The following is a 21,887-nucleotide window of genomic DNA, read 5'->3' on the forward strand; positions in this document are numbered from 1 at the left end:
GGTGACAATTGTTAGTGAAATTACATAGATTTCAGGTGTACAATTCTGTATTACATCATCTATAAATCCCATTGTGTGTTCACCACCCAGAGTCAGTTCTCCTTCCATCACCAGATATTGGATCCCCCTTACCCTCATCTCCCACTCCCCTCCCCCCTTACCCTCTGGTAACCACTAAAGTATTGTGTTCTTTTATTTTTAACCATTACATTCCTAGATGTGTATCTAGCAGTGTATTGAGTTAGGTGCTCAATAAATATTTGTAGAATAAATGTCAAACAATTGTCATTGATTAAAGGTTTGCTGCAGTCCAAGCTCTTTACGTACATCTTCTTATTTTAATCCTTGTGAGAAGACTGTAGAGGAGGAGTTATTATCTTTGTTTGATCAGATAGAAAATTTCATGTTATTAACGGATAGAGCTGGGGCTTGGATCTTGGTCTAACTTCAATGTCTGTCCTTTTCACCACTATACACGATATAACTTTAATGCATGTGAAAGCATTTGTAATCCTTTAAGAGCTACTTACTTCTAAAATGATAAGATTTCAAGGCCAGTTTTAAAACTGAAAGAGATAAAGTTTGCCTATGGTGCTGTCTTAGTCTGCTTGGACTGCTGTAGCAAAAGATCAGAGACTGGGTGGTTTAAACAACAGACATTGACTTTCACAGTTCTGGAGGTTGGGAAGTCGCAGATAAAGGTGCCAGCCTTTTCAGTTCCTAGTGAGAGCTCTCTTCCTGGCTTGCAGATGGCTGCCTTTTCCTTGTGTCCTCACATGGTAGAGAGAAAGCTCTCTGGTGCCTTTTACTCTTGTGAGGGCGCTGGCCTATTGGATTAGGGCCCCAACCTTATGACCCCAATTAACTTTTATCACCTCCACACGGGCCTTATCTTCAAATACAGTCACACTGAAGGTTAGGGCTTCAACATATGAATCATGGAGAAGGACATAGTTCATTCCGTAGCAGGTGCTGTTCCACATGCTGCCTCATCAAATTCAGGATCATCAAATTCAGGAGAAGGGTTTAAATGGTCATTAGTGTCTCCAGGTAGTATTCTAATACGTGACAGATGGCAGATTAGGATCGATTGCTTGGTCATTATCCCCCTTCCATTTAATGGGACATCTACTTCCTGTTTTATACGACAGCTACTCTAGCCCTGCCTCTGTGCTTTCTACTTGTATTCTTTAATTTTCAATCAGTTTGCAGATGTCAGTTGATGTTTGCTGAGAAAATTTGCCAAGATCACCTGTTTGGAGTTGAAGTAATCTAAAGATTGAGTTTTAAAGATATTTCCTCACTTTACAAACCAGGGAATTGATTGAGGCTCAGAGAGCTCACCCAGCTAGCAAACACAGGGTGGGAATTCAAATTTAGAATTTTTACCCCCAAATCGATGCCTTTTTGTAGTGGTGGGAAATACAAATACGTAGATATAACTACAGTGTATGACTGAACATTTAAGTACTTTTAGAAGTAAAAAAATGAGTGTTATCGGACCTCTGCCGTGGCACCAAAAAGACCTCTAGGGATACAGAATGCCTGTTTTCACATATTCAAGCTTCTACAAAAGAGTAAGTTTTTTGTCCCACCGAACCTGGTGTGCTTGTGCCTTATAACATCTCCAAATTAAAGAACTTAGTGAAAAGAGCATGTAGAGCACTAATGACAGTACCTGGGAGATAAACGTTCAATAAATGGTGTCATGTTAACAAATGTTATGCATTGAATGTTCTTTGTCAGTAAGTTACCTGAGTTACTTCAGTCAATGTCTTATGAGGACTCTGAAGTGGGTGATGTTATTTCCGTTAGATGTGTGAGGCTTAGAGATGAAATGATTTGCTTACGATCATACACCTGCTAAGTGGCTGAATCAACTCAAGTTTGCTGACTCTAAAATTCATGCTTTTAACTAATGTACTATCTCCTTGTTTACAGGGAACGTATCTTTGGATCACCTTCCGCTAGTCAGAACTCTTCCTTTGTAAGCAATTGAAACCCAACTAACCAGTTCATTTAAGCAATAAAAAAAGTAATGCATTGTCTTTTGTAACCTGGAAGAACAGGTGTACAGCCTGCCTCAAATGTAACCAGACCAGGGACTTAACTTTATGACTACCTTCTCTCTGTCGATTCTCCCTGCAACTCCCATTTTGTTTGTTGCTTTCATTCTCTCTGATCACAGATAGCTGCTGACAGGTGTAGGGCCATATCCTTATAGTGTGTTTTACAAAGGGAAAGAACGAGCTCTCCTCTGTCTTCAGTTTGGAAAATTCTAGGACAGACCTCTGCAGTTGGCTTGTGTTTGGTCACATGCTTACCCCGAGGACCAGTCCCTGTGACTAGGGAGATAACAGTAATGTGACAGGCCCAGTCGGAGTTACATTTCTGTCCCTGGGGGAGATGGGCACTCAGATCAGCAATTTCACCAGAACCACAAAGAATAGGAATTTCACTTCTTCTCAAAGGAGGAGGAGTGGATATTGTTACAGCGGACATGGAAAAGTGTGCACAAGAGGCAAGAACAACACTTTTAGAGGAGTAAATCCTCTCATGTAGGACTTGGCTACCCCCATGGTCTTTCTGTTCATCTGAATCAGTGGTTCTCAAAGTGTGCTCCCTGAACCAACAGCGGTAGCATCATCCGGGAACTCATTAGATACACAGATTCTCAGGCTCCATCCCAGCTCTACTGAATCAAAAACCCTTGTGGTAGTTTGTTCTTACAAGCATTCCTGGTGATTTTGATGTGGGCTACAGTTTGAGAACTACTGATCTAAATGAATCCAAGTTCTGTTCTTACTGGAAAGTGGGGTTGGGTGGGGTAGGCAGACCACACAATCTTTGCTCCCACTTAAGTAGGGCCCAGTCCAAAACACCAGCCAAATGCCTCACACAGAACAGACATTCAATAATGCCTTGTTAAATGAAAGAATGCAATAAAATAAACTCTACTTCTGTTATGCTGATTCCTGAATTTCGATGATCAAACTTAATTTTAAATCATAGACTGTCAGAATTAGAAATATCTTTAGAAATCGTCTAGTATCACCTAGTCCAAGCTCTGTGTGTTTTTCTTACCTCACTGAAAATGAGCAATTTTAAATGATTCACTTAACAGTATGCAGCTAGTAAATGGTAGAGCCCTGTCTCGTGGATAAGTCCGGTTCTCTGTAAGACATGCTGTAGGTGTTATCTCAGATTGCCTATAATCTATTGTAAGATTTTATAAAATGACGTTAGTGTTAGCCACCCATCCATCTAAAAGAAATATAAGTAAACTGAGCTAATATCTTTGGAACTTCCAGTAATTCTTAAGCAAATTTATACTTACCATTAGAATATTATTGAAAGCTTATGTCTATAAACCCCAGAGACCCTTGAAGACTGTACAGTTAATGCAGAGTGTGTGCGTGTGTGTGTGTGTGTTTCAAAATTCAGATGGACTGATGCTATACCTGAGTTATATTTCTAACCCTGGAACTCCAAGTAGGGCTATTTTTCTGATACGGAGACTAGAGAGATCAGAGAGGAAAGGGATGCTTTGTGGAAGTTTTGTGAACAATATACTGGTGTTTTAAAAGTGCAAAGAGAAGGTAAGAGAGCGGTATCAACGTTACACTAATTTTTATCACCAGTTTCTCAAATCACAAAGCTAGGAAGGCATCACCATGTTTTTCGCTTCATATAAAGTATAGGTACAGTTTTAGAGTTTGTATTAAAGATAAAATATCTCCTTCAACATAGTTGTAACCCCAGGAAGGCACTAGCACCCCCTCTGATGTAATGGTTCTGGTTTTTATGTAATAAACACTGTAAGGACTTCTACTTCCAGGAAGCTACAGTATATGTACTTTTACCTATCCCTCCCATTTAGTATTAAAAAACCTTTATATAAAATAAACTCTATATAAAATAAACATAAAAAGACTCTGAAAGGTGGAATGAAGAAAGCAGGATGGCTAGGCCTCTTGGGGCCTAAGGAACAAAACAGTGGTGAGTTTTCTGGGTTTTCTTTTGCTACATGTATCCCTCACTTGGAGCTAAAGAAGCCAGTGACCTGGAAATATTAATAGGTGCAGACGAAACAAACCAACAAAACATAAAGAAAAAAGCAACAATAATAACAACAACAACAAAAGCCTGTGCTCTGTAGCTAAAGAACTAAGAAAGGAGCAACAGAGCAAGACAGAAAACTTTGAGACAATAATTATTCTACCTCAGGAGGCTGTAATAAACAACATGGTTGAAACTGGAGGGCATTTTGCTCAGTGAAATATGCCAGATAGGGAAAAACAAATATTGCACGCTGCCACTTATATGTGGAATCTTAAAAAAAAAATGTCAAACTCATAGAAACAGAGTAGAATAGTAGTTGCTAGGGTCTAGGTGGTGAGGGAAATGGGGAGAGGTTGGTAACAGGGTACAGACCTTCAGTCACAAGATCAGTGACTTCTGAGGCTCTAATGTGTAGCTTGGAGACTATAGTTGATAATACAGTATTGTATATTTGATGTCTGATATTTGTTGAGAGTCAATCTTAAGCATTCTCACATACAAAATGGTAACTTTGTGAGGTGATGGAACATGTTAATTAACTTGATGGTGGGAATTCTTTTTAAAATGTATGTTATATCAAATCATGTTTTACACTTTAAATATATTACAATTTGATTTGTCAATTATACCTCAGTAAAGCTAGGGGTGGGGAAGGGCTATAACGAGGTACCACAGCACTTCATCCAGGATGGTATCAGAGAAGGGTAGGTAGAGTGCCAGCATTTTTCATCCTGTTAGCTGATAGTGAGAGCCCCCAGGAGAACTGAAAGAAGAAATCAAAAAATCCACAATTATACTTGGATAATATAACTCTTCTCTCAATAATTGATAGAACAACTAGATAGAAAATCAGCAAGGATGTAGAAAAACTCAGTAAGGCCATTAACCGAAGATCTAATTGACATTTATAGACCACTCCCAAAACAGCAAAATACAAGTTAGGTTTATCTCAGGGATACAAGTCTGGTTCATAATTGAAAATCAGTGTTATTCACCATGTTAACAGGCTAAAGGAGAAAAATCACACGATCATAGCAACTGAAACAGAAATAGCATTTGTCAAGCTTTTATTGATCTTATACCAAAATAGACCATATCCTGGGCCATCAAATAAACATCAACGAATCTAAAGTACTGAAATCATTCAAATTATGTTCTACAACAACAATGGAACTAACCAGAAATCAGTAACAGACAGATAACAGGAAAATTTCCAAACATTTGGAAACTAAACATACCTTTAGATAATCTGTGGTTGAAAGAGGAAGTCTCCAGAAGAATAAAAAACAACACTGAACTGAATGAAAATGAAAGTATAACATCGAAATTCGTGCGTCACAGGTAAAGCAGTACAGATAAAGAAATTTATAGAACTAAATGCATATATTAGAATGAGGAGAAATCTCAAATCAGTAATCTAAGCTCCCATCTTAAACTTAGAAAACTTTGAGCAAAATAAACCCAAAGCAAGCAGTAGAAAGGAAATAATAAGATAAAAGCAAAAAAAAAAAAAAGTCAGTGAAATTGAAAGCAGGAAATCAATAGGAAAAAAGTCAATGAACCAAATAACTGGTTCTTTGAAAAGATCAATAAAATTGAAAATTTATAGTAAACTGATAATGAAGAAAAAAAGAGAGAAAACGTAAATGACCAATACCAGAAAGGAGCAGGGATATCTGAAACTGTAGACAATAAAGGAATACTATAAAGACTCTACACACATAAATTTTACAATTTAATTTTAAGCTAGTATTACTGAGATACCACAACCAAAGACAATGCAATTAAAAAAAAAGCTACAGACCAATATCTCTCCTGAATATAGACAGAAAAATTCTTAACAAAGTTTTGGCAAATAGAATTCAGCAATATATAAAATGAATCATACACCATGAATAATTAAGGTTTATTCTAGGGATGAAGTCAAGTTCAATATTTGAAAATCAATGTAATTTACTGGGGTGACATTGGTTAGTTAAATTGTATAGATTTGAAGTGTACAATTCTATAACATTAGGTTGGTGCAAAAGTAATTGCAGTTTTTGCAATTATTTTCAACCTTTAAACCACAATTACGTGTATGTTTTTTAAATTTTTATTAGGGAACAGAGTGTTTTTCCAGGACCTATCAGCTCCAAGTCAAGTCGTTGTTTTCAATCTAGTTGTGGAGGGCGCAGCTCACTGGCCCATGTGGGAATCAAACCAGCGACCTGGGTGTTATGAGCACTGCGCTCTATCTAACCAACTGAGCCAACGGACTGCCCCTAAACCGCAATTACTTTTGCACCAACCTAATACATCTTCTATATATTACATTGTGTGTTCACCAGAGTCAGTTTTCCTTCTGACTAAGGGGGTCCATATGTTTGACCCCCTTCACCCTCTTCTTACCACCACCACACTTACCTTCTGGTAACCACTAAACTGTCGTCTTTATCTGTGAGTTTTTATTTGTTTGTTTGTTTGTTTTGTTCATTTGTTACTTTCACTTTTATATCTCACATATGAGTGAAGTCATCTGGTTCTCGACTTTTTCTGCCTGACTTATTTCGCTTAGCATAATAATCTCAAGATCCATCCATGTTGTTGCAAATGGCAGTATTTCATCTTTTCTTATATATCCCATTGTATATCTATATATCTATATCTGTATATATATATATATATATATATATATATATATATATATATATATATATATCACATCTTCTTTATCCAGTTGTCTATCAAAGGACCTTTCATTGTTTCCATGTCTTGGCCACCGTGAATAATACTGTAGTGAACATAGGGGTGCATATACTTTATAGATAAATGTTTCCAGATTTTTGGGGGGTAGATACCCAGAAGAGGAATTGCTGGGCCATGTGGTAATTCTATTTGTAATTTTTTGAGGACCCTCCACACTGCCTTCCATAGCGGCTGCACCAGTCTGCATTCCCACCAACAGTGTATGAGGGTTCCTTTTTCTCCACAACCTCTCCAACACGTGTTATTACTTGTCTTGTTTATAATAGCCATTCTAGCATGTGTGAGGTGGTATCTCATTGTTTTGATTTGCATTTCCCTAACAGCTAGTAAAGTTGAGTGTTTTTTATGTATCTGTTGGCCCTTTGTATGTCTTCTTGGGACAAGTGTCTGTTCAGGTCTTCTGCCCATTTTTTAATTGGATTGTTTGTTTTTTTGTTGTTGAGTTGTATGAATTCCTTATAATATATTTTGGATATTAGCCCCTTATTGGAGGTATTGTTTGCAAATATCTTCTCCCATTTGTATGGTTGCCTTTTTGTTAAAGAAGAAACTGCTAGGCCCATTTTTAATTGGTTTGACTCTGGAGGGGTTCCCTTGCTAATCCTTTGAGCCAGGGTTCTACCAAAGACTGATCTGATAAACATTTCCTAATTTTTCTTTAGGCCCTACTTCTGTACCTATTTGGAACAACCTCTAGGGAAACTTTGGGGGCAAATTTAATTTTTCTTTCATTTATCAGATGGAGTTAAAGTGTGCTTTTCTCACCTGTCTTGGTATTAATGATGACTGTGTTTTTTATTATTTTTTGGCATAAATTAATATGATTAGACCATAAAGTCTCATACTGGGAACTTTGTCTCTTAATAACAGCACTTTGTGATATTAAGTCATTTCTATGGTCTTTTCAGTTCATAAAGGACTTTAATATTTGTTATTTTCATTATGGTATTTCCCCAAGGGCTAGACAAGGCAGATAATATCTTTATTTCATGGCTGACGAAATTGAGATCAGAAAGATGTGTGACTCATCCAAGATTACACAGCCAACTTATGAAAGATCCATGCCTAGAATCGCAAATTTTCTAATTTTCAATTTAGTGCTCGTTTTATGACCCTGTGCTCTGCAACCTTTTGCCTCACGCCCTGAAAATGGGACCAGAACATGGATAACTTAGAACTCCTGAGGTCAATTCTAGGTCCCATATTTTCACCTTGGGGAAATCATTTAACTTCTCTGAATCTTTATTTCTTCATTTGTGAAATTAGATAATATTCCTGTAATAGTCCTGTGTGGTTGTTGTAACTAGTGTTGGAACCAAGATGCAGACCCATGTTACCTGATTAGTCTATGCTCTTAACCGCTAGTTACACTGACTTTTGGCATCATAAGGGATAAAGTAAAATTTAAGTGTATCATAGATGTGTATCAAGTTAGATATACTTTGGGATATAGTGACTATCACTCCTAACACTAACTAGATCTTCTAAAGTAACTCAAGGCTTCAGAGCCCTGGAGAATGAGGGTAAGCTAAATGTTCATTGATTAAATGACTTGTGTAATTATTCAAAATACGAATGCAACATTGGAAAAAAGGCTGAGATTTTTTAGAAACATCTTTGTTCTAAAATGTTTTTTAAAGAGGGTCAGAAAATCCTTTTTTTTTTCTTACAGCACTGGAAGGTGTTCAAAAAAGTAACAGAAGTTTTCATTTTAGTTCCTGCGCTGCTTGGTCTCAAAGGGAACTTGGAAATGACATTGGCATCTAGATTATCGACCGCAGTAAGTTTTTTTCCCTGCTTCAGAGTATGCATGTTACCAATGCTGTTTCCCTCTATTACGGAGAACTTGTATCAGGAAAAACTTTTTTCCTCTATCTGATAAACTTCTGGACCTCAGGGCTATGCTGAGTAGTTAAGCCTGATATGATACCCTGTGAGTTCTCTGGGTTGTCTAATCAGAGAATTATAGGACCTGCTTTATCCTGAGAAGTAGTAGGATATTTCCCTCCTTTTATTCCAGGACATTCTGGCAGTTATCATCAGTGCTTAACACATGGGACCACTCAGATATTGAGATTCTTTATGATTCAATGGTTGGTTGATGGGCACTTCAACTTTTTGTCATTTTAAAAGTCATACATGCTTATTGTAAAGCTGAAGACGAGAGGGAAAAGTATAAAGAAGAGAATTTAAAACTATCCCAAATTCTTCACCTACACATAATCACTATTAATATTTTGGTATAGATCCTTCTATACTTGGATGGATAACTATACATAGTTAGGCACGTCATAATTTATCTACATACTGTATATTCTGAAAAAGAACTGGAATCATATATATTCTTTTTTATAATCCAGGCTATCCATCTGAATATAGACATACCGTGATTATCTGTCCATATCAGTACATGTAGACCTATACCATTATTTTATTGGCTATGTACTTTTCTGGTATATACAGAGGGTGCCAAAAAATGTATGCACATTTTAAGAAAGGAAAACTGTATTAAAATTGTAATACTCAATATATACCAATAACAGAAGATGAATACAAGTCACGTTTCACTTCTGCAATTACAAGAGGTGCTCAAAGTGGTTACCATCAGCGTCCAGACACTTCTGATTATGGCAAACTACTGCTTGAGTAACGCTGACCAAAGTGTCCACTTGTATACATGTTTTTGGCACTCCCAGTAGTTCTACCACAGTTTAATCCACCATCCATTATTGGATATAGGCTCTTTCTAATCTTTTTCTATTATAAACAATGTTGTAATGAATACTGTTATACATACAGGTTCACATTCTTATTTCTTTCAGCAAATTCTAGGATTGTGACTACCTTTTGGAAAAAAACGCATACTTTTGAGGCTTTAGATACATATTGCTTAATAGTCATCCAGAAAGGTTAAACATTTTTGAAAATACTGCCACGAGTAGCATTCTGAGTTATTGTTAGAAGCTGCAGAGGACACTGTTTTTTTTTTTCCACTATAACGTTCTTTGGGTATTCCCCATTGTGGGACCACGTTATGGTTAAAACCATGTGGCTTGTCAGGTTCACGTGGATGAGCCATTGGGCCATTAAGTGTTAGCGAAAAATTAACGAAGCCATCAGAGCGTATTACTGATTGCAGTGCCTTTCGTGTAAGAGGTATTTTTTTTTTCCCTTAAAGAAGCTACAGCAAGTGAATTCATCTATGAACTAGGGGAAAAGATTGTGTATCTAAAGATAACCAAGATGTGGAAGCTGAACAACTGTGTTGTTGATGAGAGCACTCTCTTCTCCTCCTGCCCTCTTCTCCCTGCCCCCTAGACAACTGTGAGTGCCCTAAGGTTTCTTGAGTAAAGCAGATACTTGGAAAGGAAGTGCATTAAATAATGTTTATTAACATTATTGGCTTGCTCAATTAAGAGGAAATGCTGCATGTGCCCTTTGGAATTTGCTGAGTCCCTTTCTTATATATGAAAGGTCACATAGCCCATAGCCCTTATATATGAAAGGTCACATAGCCCAGGACAATGATGGCATACTGGGTATTAGTGAGCTCTCATAATGTTTCAGGACTGTGCTAACTGCTTTACGGGGATATCTTATAACGACCCTGCAAAATAAGACCTATTACTCCTGTTTTACAGAGAAGGAACTAAGGCTTAGAACATTGAGTAACTTTCCTGAGGACGCAGAGCTAGTGCATAGTGGGAAAAGCCACATTCCAGAACATTCTATTTACCCTGCACAGGATAGTATGTCAGAGTTTATAAAATGAGTCACTAACAGCAGTGACAAAAACCTAATAGTCTCTTCCACATTGTAATGGTCTCTTCTAGGGTCTCGGTCTGAGTACCAATACACAATATTTTTGGTATTTGATAAAACTTTGATAGTCATTATTTTAAAAAATTACTATTTATGTATATAACCCTGTTGCTTATCTCTGTAGTTAGCTACAGAGAAGATGTCTGAGGATATCAACTAGTCATTAAGGTGGAACCAAACCTCACTGAGTGGAGTTACTTTGCTAAATTCACTTTAGTCTAGTCTATAATTTTGTATGTAATCATTATAATTATTGAATATTAAAGGGAGTGGAGAACAATAGAAACTAGGCTCCTTGGGCTGGAGCATAAAAGTATAAGATGACCCTGGAATATCTTGTGGTGCGAAAAAGTAAAGAAATGCTTAAAAAACAAAACAAAACAAAAAGATGGGACATAACAAAAGGATACAGGGTAACATACTAGATACTAGCCAGATCGGGGATGATTTGAGCCACAAAATAAATGATAGTTACAGATTATAACGTGGCTTAAAGTGAATTTAATCTTAATCTTTTTACTTGAACTTTATTTGTTGTGGCGTCTACATTTTATATTAAACATTTTCATCAAACGTCTGGTTATGTTTAGTTATCTGTTCATATTTAGGAGAGGGAAACGCCAAAGCTAATTAAAAGCTCAGCACATGGGAGGAGCTTATCAGTCGTGGTCTTCACTGCAAAGGTGATCTAGCTGGGCCTTTCTGTGGGAAGGTTGAGGTGGAGTTGTGTCTTCCTTAGGTCAAGAATTGTGTCACTGATTGTAAGATATTTGAGCCATAAACTGAAGGAATTATCTAGTTCTCTAAGCAATTAAGACTTCATAAATTAGATGACTATACCATGTTATCATAGCTTGTTGCCACGAGTTACTACTTTTCCACATACTAATTTGGATACTTCTATTTTTCGACGCTATTTGACATAGGGATGTCTCAGGCAGTGCCAAGGGCCAGAGACAGACTGTTGTTGATATGTCAGATCAATGGTTCTCAACTGTCGTGTGCTGATCAGCTGAGTCAGCAACTTGTTAGAAATGCAAATTATCAGCCCTACTGCAAAGCTACGGAATCAGAAACTCTGGGGGTGTGGTACAGCGATCTGTATCTTAACAAGCTCTCCAGATCATTCTGAGACACATCAAAATCTGAGACCCACTGTGCTAGATGAACAGCACGGAGGCCAATAGGGCTGGAACCAAGTGAGAGAGGGAGTAGATCACAGGGGATGAGATTACCTTGTGGGCCATTGCAAGGCCTTTGGCTCTTGTGTGAAATGGGAAGCCACTGGAAGCTTATGAACGAAGGAAGGATGTGATCTGATAGATAATTTAAACAGATCATTTGGACTGTTGTATTGAGACAAGGCTGCAGGGGCCAAGGGCTGAAGCAGGGAGACAAGCTGAGAGTCAGTTGCAGTGATACGGCCCAGAGACGCTTTGGGCTTGGATCAGGGTAATAGCAGGGGATGCAGTGAGACACAGCTGGAGTCCAGAACTCATTTTCAGACAGAGATGACAGAACTGACTGATGGATTAGCTACAATTAAACACTGGGAATAGCCACTCGAAATTTTCTCTGGATTTTACACGAGTAAAAGTAAACATATTAGTAGTTGGAAAGAAGTCAGTTGTGGTATCAAGCTTTGATAATGTGGTACATTTATCTAGTTTATGGTGTTAATTGTTTTGCGAGTTTGATCGCAAGTTTGCTAGGCAGAGTACTGCTATTCTTACAGAATGCTAGAGTCATTGTCAGCTGTATTCCAGTTTTGATACTCTGTCCACTGTTAAAGCAACTCTGTGCTGATGACTTCTTAATAACAAAATCCCCAAAGTCTCACCTTCTATAGATTTTTTTCACTGACGATTCACTACTTGAAATTTTTATTACCCTCAACTTTGAGACTACACACTCTCCTCATTTTCCCACCTCTTTCATTGCTGCTTCTTAGTCTACTTTTTTGTTTTTGTTTTTGCTCATCCTCTTGATTTGAGTCTTTCTTAACCTTTTCACTGTGTGAATTGATTACAAGTTTGTTCTCCAACATGTGTCAAAAATCCACAGAAAATAATTACAGTATTTATATTTTTGCGTATATACAGTTAAGATGCTACATTTTATTAGAATAAATGATTACTTTAAAGTATAAACATTTCCTATTGTTATTCATTCTTGAAAAACACAAAAATATAAAAAAATGTACATCTGCTTTCCTGAACTTCCTTTCTGGGACACTGAGCTTGTGGGGTAAAGTCGAACACCGCAGTCAGTGGCATGGAACTATCATTCGACTACAGACGAACGTCACAGTGAAATGTTCAAGTTTTAGTACCTTGTTCTACATGTGCTCGTCAGCTATTTTATGTAATCCACCACTTCACATGGCTGATTCTCAGATCCAAGTTTCCAGTCTCTTTTCTGACCTCCAGAGTTGAATTTTCAGTTGTCTGCACCACTCACTACATTCAAAACTAAGCTCATTATTTTCTCTTCCTCCAACCATACTCTTTTATCTATATTTCTTATCAGTTTATTAAAATTGCCAATCACCTCATGCCATCTCTCTATCCAGTGACTGTCTAGACTATCTGTTCTACCAGTGAAATCCTTCCTTTCTCTTTGCCCCACCTGCCGCCATCTTAATGTAGCTGCCTATTGTCTCTAATTGGGACTGTTGTATTTGATTCCTAACTGTACTCTCTGGTTCCAGGGAGAGGGGTGAATGAGTGTAAGTTATTTTTTTTTTAACTTAAAACAAGCATTATTTTGAAAGTCAGTTTTTTCATCTATGTGCATGCAAAAAGTAATTCTTTATAAAATTTTACAATTTTCCTATGTAGTATTAATTTTCACTTTAAAAGTAAGACTAGAAATCATTGTAGCTATAGAAGGCCCAGTCTATGATCACTTTTATCTTTTTGCTCCATTAAAGGGTCTTTTCTCATTTTTATGATTATCTGCAGGAGAAGCAAGATAAATGAGCTTATAGGATTATAAGGAAGGCCCCCGGAAGTTATAATGATAGAGAACTTAAAACACAAGATATCAAACATAGCCTACTCACTCAATTTGTTGAAGGTCAATTGTCTTTAAAACTTGTTATTCTATAAAGTTAAAGATTAAATTTCACAGATAAAATGTCAATAAAAACGTTTCCTATATTAACAAGGGAAATTTAATAATGATGAATCCAAATCAACTTGATCTTGCCCTCTTGAGTCAAAATATATTTCTAAAAGTATGATGATTAACTTGAATAATTTCTTCCTGGATTTTATCTTTACAACAATAGATGTATATTATAGTAGATATTGTTATACATGCATAACAGTAGTACATAATTGGAAAATAAGCCAAGTACAGTGGTTCTACAAATTGTTGGCTTTAAGTTCTATTACCTGAGGTCTAAAATTTTCTGCCTCCGAATACTAGATGTAAAAGAGTCAAAAATGGTATCCATTATCCTAAAGACAGTATTTAAAAAAAAAAAAGTTTGTAAAACTATTTCTCAGAAGCCAATCGCTTCGCACAGTTTGATGAACACTTTTCCATCCAGGCAAAACTGATCTCTGTTGCCTCAAACCTCTTCTCAGAGAATTCTTGATTCTCTGAAATTATTTTGTAACAGTCTACCTTTTTAATTCATTAATTAAAAAAATATATACATTTGAGCCTGTACTAAATGCAAACACCACAGTCAAGAGTATGAGCATATACGTCCCCCCTGTACATCCAGGAAGATGTTAGGGTGTGTGAGTGTGTTAGTTTAGTATGCTATGTTTTATTGTACAACATTTCAAGCATATAAAAAATACATATTAGGGTTCCCTGTTCTAGTTAATGACAGAATGAAGTGGTTGAGTGAACCTTCCCAGAAAAGAAAAATTACGAAATCTAGAAATACTATTTGAAGGCCATGGAAAGTGATCAAATGCAGGTAGAAACTAGAATTTACCCTTAAAGGCCATAACTACAATGGATAAGAATTGCAACTTCTATGGCCTTTTTGCGTGAAGGAGTTCCCCAATCCCTGACTCTCATGTGGCAGAAAACCTATAGTCTTACCAGCTTGAAATGGCAGAGGTCAGGTAGTCTGGCAAAAAAGAAAAAAAAAAAAAGCAGATTTGTGAGACGGGCCTATACTTTAAAGACAAAACACCAACTAAAATCTATGAGTTTTTGCCTTTTTGACTAAGTACGTTGTGTTTTGTGCATAGCTATAGGGCAGAAAGTTTAGTTTATTGGTTTGAGTTATCAGGTAAACAGAGTTTGGACCTGACAGAGCAGGTGGAAATTTATGGGGACATCCCAGATGTAAGAGCACCGCAGAGATGATGAGCCCCAGAATCTGAGTATTAATTCTGCCCAAATCTTTGGCTGTCCATTAAACTACAAAAGAGATCCCCCCAGGCCGGCCCGGTGGCTCAGGTGGTTGGAGCTCCCTGCTCCCCTTAACGCCGAGGTCGCTGGTTGGATTCCCACATGGGCCAGTGAGCTGCACCCTCTACAGCTAATATTGTGAACAACAGCTCTCCCTGGAGCTGGGCTGCCGTGAGCTGCTGGAGGTTGGAGTGAGCTGCTGTGAGCGGCCCACAGTTGACTGGTGACTGACTGCCTCAGCTGAGGGGAGCGCAAGGCTCATAATACCAGCCAGGGAACTGTGTCCTACACAACTAGACTGAGAAGCAACGGCTTGAACGGGGCATGGGGGCGGGGGGAAGAGCGGGGGAAAAAAGATAATCTCCAAAGGGCTAGGGTAAAAAGCAATAGTTGGTAGCTGAGAACCAAGCAGAGATATTGGCTGTTGAACACTGTGGGAGAGAAAAGAGACTATAATTTGAGTCTATGCAAATTAATTGCTCATTACAAAGGAAATCCAATAATCCTCAGAAGAGCACAACATTATACACATTATTATACTGTCTAGTTTTCAACCAAAAATCACTGTGGAAAGAAACACGAAGTGTGGTTTATATTCAGGAAAAGTGTGATTCATATATAGCCATTGGAAAGTGATTCACAATGGGCCCAGATTTGGATTTAAGAAAATCTTTCAAAGCAACTAATATAAATATGTTCAGAGAACTAACGGAAAAAATGTTCAAAGAGTTAAACAAACATGGCAATGCGTGAACAGATGGGGAATCTTAAAAGAGTAATGGAAACTGTAAAAAAAAGAATCAAATGTACCACATTGGTGACAGCAGAAGAAAGAATTTGTGAACTTGAATATAGATCGATAGAAATTATCCAACATGAAGAACCCAGTGGAAAAAAAATTGCAGAACTATAAATAGAGCCTCAGATACCATGGGACAATATAATAATGTCAAACATATATATGATATATTGATATACTAAATATGGTAAAATTTTAATATTTGACAAAGCCAGGTAGTGGGAATATAAACATTTATTATTGTTTTTAAAGTAGTTACTGCTGTGTGAAATTATCTTACTTTTTAAAAACTAACTTTGTTGAAGTATTTTGATAGTGTTTGCATTGAATCTGTAGATTGCTTTAGGTAATATGGACATTTTAACAATGTTAATTCTCCTAGTCCATGAATACAGAATATCTTTCCATTTCCATTTCTTTGTGTCTTCTTTAATTTCTTTACAACGTCTTGTAGTTTCCAGTGTCTCATACCTATTTCTTGGACACTAAACCTAAGACAGTTTCACTCTAAACATTGCTTGTAACTTATTATTCATATGAGCAAAGACACAAGTTACTAGAGGTACGAACACAAATTTCATCAATAATTTAGATTTCCAGGCTTCGGACAGAATATTCAAATAAAGACAGCATGAATAATTATCCAAAACACTGAGAAATCTTAATATTTGCATTTGCTGGATACTTTGAGACTACAATTAAGAGTGAGGTTAGAGAATAGAATCTGTTTTCTAGACTGATACTGGAAATGTTGATATAGTACTTAACCTCATGGTTTGAAGCCAATGAGCTAAACTCTAGCTTGTCCATGGTTAAAAATACCATAAATAATAACTCATATATTTCCCCCTTTACCCATTCACCTATTTTCCATGACCAAGTAGATGATGAATAATAGAAACCTGGTTCAATATAGTATATTTTTTTAAATAATTATTGCTCATTGTTTTCCAAAATACTGCATTAGAAAAACTTTCCAGATTTGGATATACATTTTTTGAATCCTAAGTGGTTGAGAAGTATGATTTAGCTTATACCACAATTGAATATATGAATAATAGTAGTATTTTTTGAAGAGTATTCTTCCATTTTTTAGAAAGATGTATACTGTGTTTCCCCGAAAATAAGACATAACTGGAAAATAAGCCCTAGCACGATTTTTCAGGAGGACATCCCCTGAACATAAACCTTACTGCGTCTTTTGGAGCAAAAATTAATATAAGACCCGGTCTTATTTCCGGGGAAACACGGTAACTCTAATAGTGAAATACATGATCAAACTTCATATGTGAACTGAATGAATTTTTTATTGCTAACAGTTTTAGTCATGAGTCAAATACAAATTATGTACATATGAATGATTTGTTCATATCTGGGTTTTTTAGTCAATAATTCTTCAAATGACATTAGTTTCATGATGTAGAACTAATGCTAGCAGCTCAAAATTGTATATTTATATTGGGCCTCAATACACAAAATTTGGCATGTTAGAATGACACCAACATGTACAGTGCTAACTAGCCCACTAGTTCTTGTAATCTAGCAATTAAGCAAAAACAATTTCTTAAACATCTCAAGCAAGCTCACTGTGAGATACAAGACTGGTAGTGAATTCAGGATTATATTTAAAGTGCAATGTGAGCTCATCGCATTTACTAAAGAATTATCTTTGGGTTTAAGATACAATAGAGAGCTTATAGATTATTCAGTGATACATGAAAATATCTACCGTAACAGGTAAATATTGGGAAGATGGATTCACCCATTGAAAAGTGGAACCTAATAATTGGCAACTTGGCTTTAAAACAGGTAAGTGATACACGTATTTATTTACATATCTTGGATGTTATCTGTAAGAATGAAATAAATTTTACTGTTATTAAGCCTACCATTTAATTGTTTCAGGGGACCCAAAACAATTTAGTACTGTGACAAAGTGATAAAATAAATAGATGCCCTGATTTATGAAAGTTTTCTTTGTTTAAAAACTGATCAATCTTCTAAACATGAAAAATATATAATATGCAAAATATTTTCTATTATAAGTGTGTAATAGAGCCAGAATTTGAGTTATATCTGTATAAATAAATATTTAGCATTTCATTGCTTAGGTGCTATTTTTCTACTTTGATTTTTAATGTAAATCCTCTGTTTAATTAAACTTAGCTCTTCTTTATATGTTATGGTCAGATGTTTATTTAAGCTAAGTTTTCCTTAATTTGTCAGTGTTGCTGGTGTTAATATAAATAAACACATTAAATTGTCAGTTGCATATACATGAAACCATGGATTATATTGATTACCTGCAGTTCTTTCTGGTCTCATGTGAATATCTCTTCCTCTCCCACCACCTTCTTGTATCTATCCCCAAGACAAGACTGCAGCCCCCTAGTAACTTTAGCAAGTATGAGTTTAGGAAATGCTCACTTATTTTCATGAGAAGATGGTTGCAGAAAAGTAATTTCATAGATTGCATTTCAAAGGCAAAGAAATAAGGGAATTTTTGGGGGAAAAAACTGTACAACTACTTCTAAAATCATAGGGTTAGAAATAAGAAAATCTGGTATCTAGTGTTAGCTCTGACATGAACCAGCTGTATAACCTTTGTTAACTTGACCTTTCTGGCTTCATTTTTCTCTTCTAAGTCACAGTATTGCATTAGAGATATCTATGATCCTTTTCAGCTTGAAACTGTATGAATCTTAGCAGGGGTAATAATCAAAATATATACCAACCAGTAGACTACTATAAATTAATCTATAAATAAAAATTTTTAAATATATTATTCTATTTTATTTTTTAAATATCCTAAACTCTTACCAAGTAAATAGTTGTAGTATAAATTCTTCATCAAATCATTCTAATAATTTCCTTCTCAGCTTTTAATTTTTCCTTCCACTCTTAGTCTCAGCCCGTCCCTTGTCATCCTCTCTCCCTGCAACTGTTGGTGAGTTTGGGAGCCAGAGATCGCTGGGGGCTCACTGATCCTGCTTGCTGTGGCCCAAAGTCTGTGTCTGTCTTACTCCACCAAGGATGCCTGAGAAACAGGGCACCCCACACAGGCCCATCAAGACACAGGTGGTTCCAGCCAGTGAGACAGCAACTGGTTGGAGCCCAGTTACCTGTGGACAAAAGCAGAGGGAGAAGGAAAGGTGGGGGGGAGGGGTACTCTTGGGCTTTATCTGCTAAACCTTGTGAAGACGGGATGTGCATAGGGCTAGCAAAAGCTCTTCTGACTGTAGATGGCTATGAGGGTGGGAAGGACAGAGGAGGCACATGTTCTCACTAGCTGGGGTGGGTGCTTTCCTGACGACGAAATGAGATGCAACGCAGATTACCTGCTACGGATTTCTTGACAATTGTTCAGGGTGGCCACCTTGTCCAGTGTGCAAATTGTCAGATAAAGCCAAGTTCTGATCCCATTGAAGAACCATTACCTCACCAGGAGGGATATGCCCTGCACTCACATCTAGTTAGGGCTACTGGCGCCCCCTTCTCCTTGCCCCGCCCCCTTCTCCTTGACCCAGACTTTTCTTGAATACAATTAGGCATTTGTTTTGAAGATTTACAGAACAGGCCTTCCTCATCTTAGCTGTGTGCTTCCATTTCTCTCTCTCTCTCTCTCATATATATATATATATATCTATATATCTGCCATAGGCTCCCTAGCTATATAGGTGTGTGTGTATGTATGTGTGTATATATATATATACACACACACACACCTATATACATACATACATACATACATATACATATATACATACATACATATATATGTATGTATATATGTCTGCCGTAGGCTTCCTAGCTCTGTATTTTATTTCCAAGAGATAAAAGTTGTGTAAAATCTAGGGCTCCCTAGTTCTGTGTTTTATTTTCAAGAAAAACCTTGGAATCACAGTGCTAGAATTTACATTATTAATTAATTGTACTGCTTTTACGTATTCATGTTACTTACTAACCAGTGTGAAAATGCTGACATATTTTAACAACTGGTACAGCCATAGTGATGCTGACAGCTTGCAGCTCAGCTCTGAACCTGTGGGTGACGTCAACAGGAGCTGTAATGGAAGATAATGGGGCCAGAATCTAAGCAATGTGGACTCGCTAGCCCTGGCTCTTCCATTAAGTTACTATGTGATAGGATTAGACTATTTGGAGTTTTTTACCCAGAGCCTTGGATTCCAGTACATGGATCAACTTCAAAGAGTCTGTGACACCCAGAAATACTACCAAAAATATCGAATGTGTCTGTAGAGAAAAGAATCTAAAACTTTCTCCAGATCATCAAAGGAGTCCATGACATAAACACAATTAAGAATTGGTGAAATAGATTGTTCCTTTAGGGTTTTCTTTTAGTTCTGACATTTACTAAAATGATGCTAAGAATTCACAGTCAGTGCTTATTTTTTAGTTGCTGGGTTTTTTTGTTTGTTTGTTTTTTTCTTGAGTGTTGCTTTGTGTCACCACTGTGGGAAGCACTTTATATATTTACGTAGTTCATTTCAATCTCAAAATAATCCTTTCAGGTTCAATGTTATCGTTGTCATTTTTCAGATTAGGAGCTAAAGTTTTTATAGCATTAATCATAATTGTGATTATATGTGAGGTTATTGTTTAATGTCTATCTCTCCGACCAATCAGGAGCTCTCTCAGAGCAGGGAATAAATCGCTTCTGACCACCTTATAACCCAACAGCATAGCGCCTGGTACATAATGGATTCTAAATTAGTACATGTTGAATGAATGAATTTAAATAATTCGCCACAAGATTAAGTGGTAGAGTCAAGGGTCAAACTCTTATCGTTGGATTATAAAATCCAGTCTCTTGCCAACAGTGCTCTAGCAGCAGACTTCAGTGTTGTGGGTTGGGTACTTTTCAGTCTTAAGGTTGGTAGTTTCTTAGATGATTTGTGGATTGTATCATCAAAGTCACTTGACTTTGAGGTGCTTGTAAAAACAGATTTCTGGTGGACCCTATTCTGTACCTGTTGCCACCAAATAAGGGCAGTTTGAGAACCCACCACCTTATAGAATATTAAAACCAAAATATGGTTGCTTCTTTAAAAGGTAAGGCAGTTACCATATATAATATTTTCTTCTGACTTCTGGCATGCATATTTACATAATCAGATTTAAAAATGTGTTTTCAAAATGAATCATTCCATTGGATTTTATTTAAATTTTTTAGGTTCAAGCAACAGTAGTTGGTTTTCTAGCAGCTGTGGCAGCAGTTATATTGGGCTGGATTCCGGAGGGAAAATACTACCTTGATCATTCCATACTTTTGTGCTCGAGCAGTGTAGCAACGGCCTTCATCGCGTCTCTTCTGCAGGGTAAGTACATTTACAAAGGTCTACTCTACAGTTATTTTTGTGTTTTTTACTTTCAAATGGTTTCTTTCCCAAAATGATGCCTATTTTTATTTAAATGGTCCTTGTTCATTAAAAAACAAAACACCAAAAAACAGAAATGTTATGTACAAACCTTTAAAATATCTTATTTCAGATATACTTATTATATGTGAACTTTAGGGTAGAACAGACTTTCTGAGTTGACTTCTGGCCTTAGGTACACTGGTACAGTTCCCAAACAAGATCAGGAAGATAGCTTAACTATTCATTTGTTTCTGTTAAGTTAGTTGAGAGAAACTCTTTTCCGGAAATCATCCAGAGGAGTTACTGGCTTGTCAGTTGAGTAACACGGTTTCCAGGAATTCTGAGTTCCGAAAGTAGTCTCTCTGTTAAAATGTTTTCAAGTTTCAGATTTCAAAAGAAATTCTTCACTATCTCTGTGGCAATACAAATATAACCAGATGCTTAACACAGCAGATTGTTGGCTATAGAATTTGAAAGAACCAGATGTTTTCAAACATTAACTACATTAGAAATTTTCAGTTGGGATATCATTGTTTTATATTTATTAATATCAACTTTACGCTAGAGAACTTGATTATTGTGGAATGATAAAGACGTGGTTATTTTTATTTTACAGTTGCTATCTTCTAACCCTTACATCACCAGTAAAGATAAAAATAGAAGATTCTGAAGTCAGATGATCCTATAATGAAGCT

At 36.6% G+C, this 21,887-nt stretch overlaps 1 protein-coding gene across 1 annotated transcript in view; it reads left to right on the top strand.

Annotated features, from left to right (window-relative positions):
* SLC41A2 (solute carrier family 41 member 2) overlaps nucleotides 1–21,887 on the top strand; it is a 106,500-nt gene that overhangs the window by 32,304 nt on the left and 52,309 nt on the right. Inside the window, exons 3-5 of the mRNA XM_081061064.1 lie at nucleotides 8,483–8,590; nucleotides 17,549–17,620; nucleotides 21,006–21,150. Of these exons, the coding sequence (XP_080917190.1) occupies nucleotides 8,483–8,590; nucleotides 17,549–17,620; nucleotides 21,006–21,150 (325 nt within the window). The remainder of the gene's footprint in view (nucleotides 1–8,482; nucleotides 8,591–17,548; nucleotides 17,621–21,005; nucleotides 21,151–21,887) is intronic.

The sequence above is a fragment of the Rhinolophus hipposideros genome (assembly GCF_964194185.1).
Source record: "Rhinolophus hipposideros genome assembly, chromosome: 9".
NCBI classification, from domain to species: Eukaryota; Metazoa; Chordata; class Mammalia; order Chiroptera; family Rhinolophidae; genus Rhinolophus; species Rhinolophus hipposideros.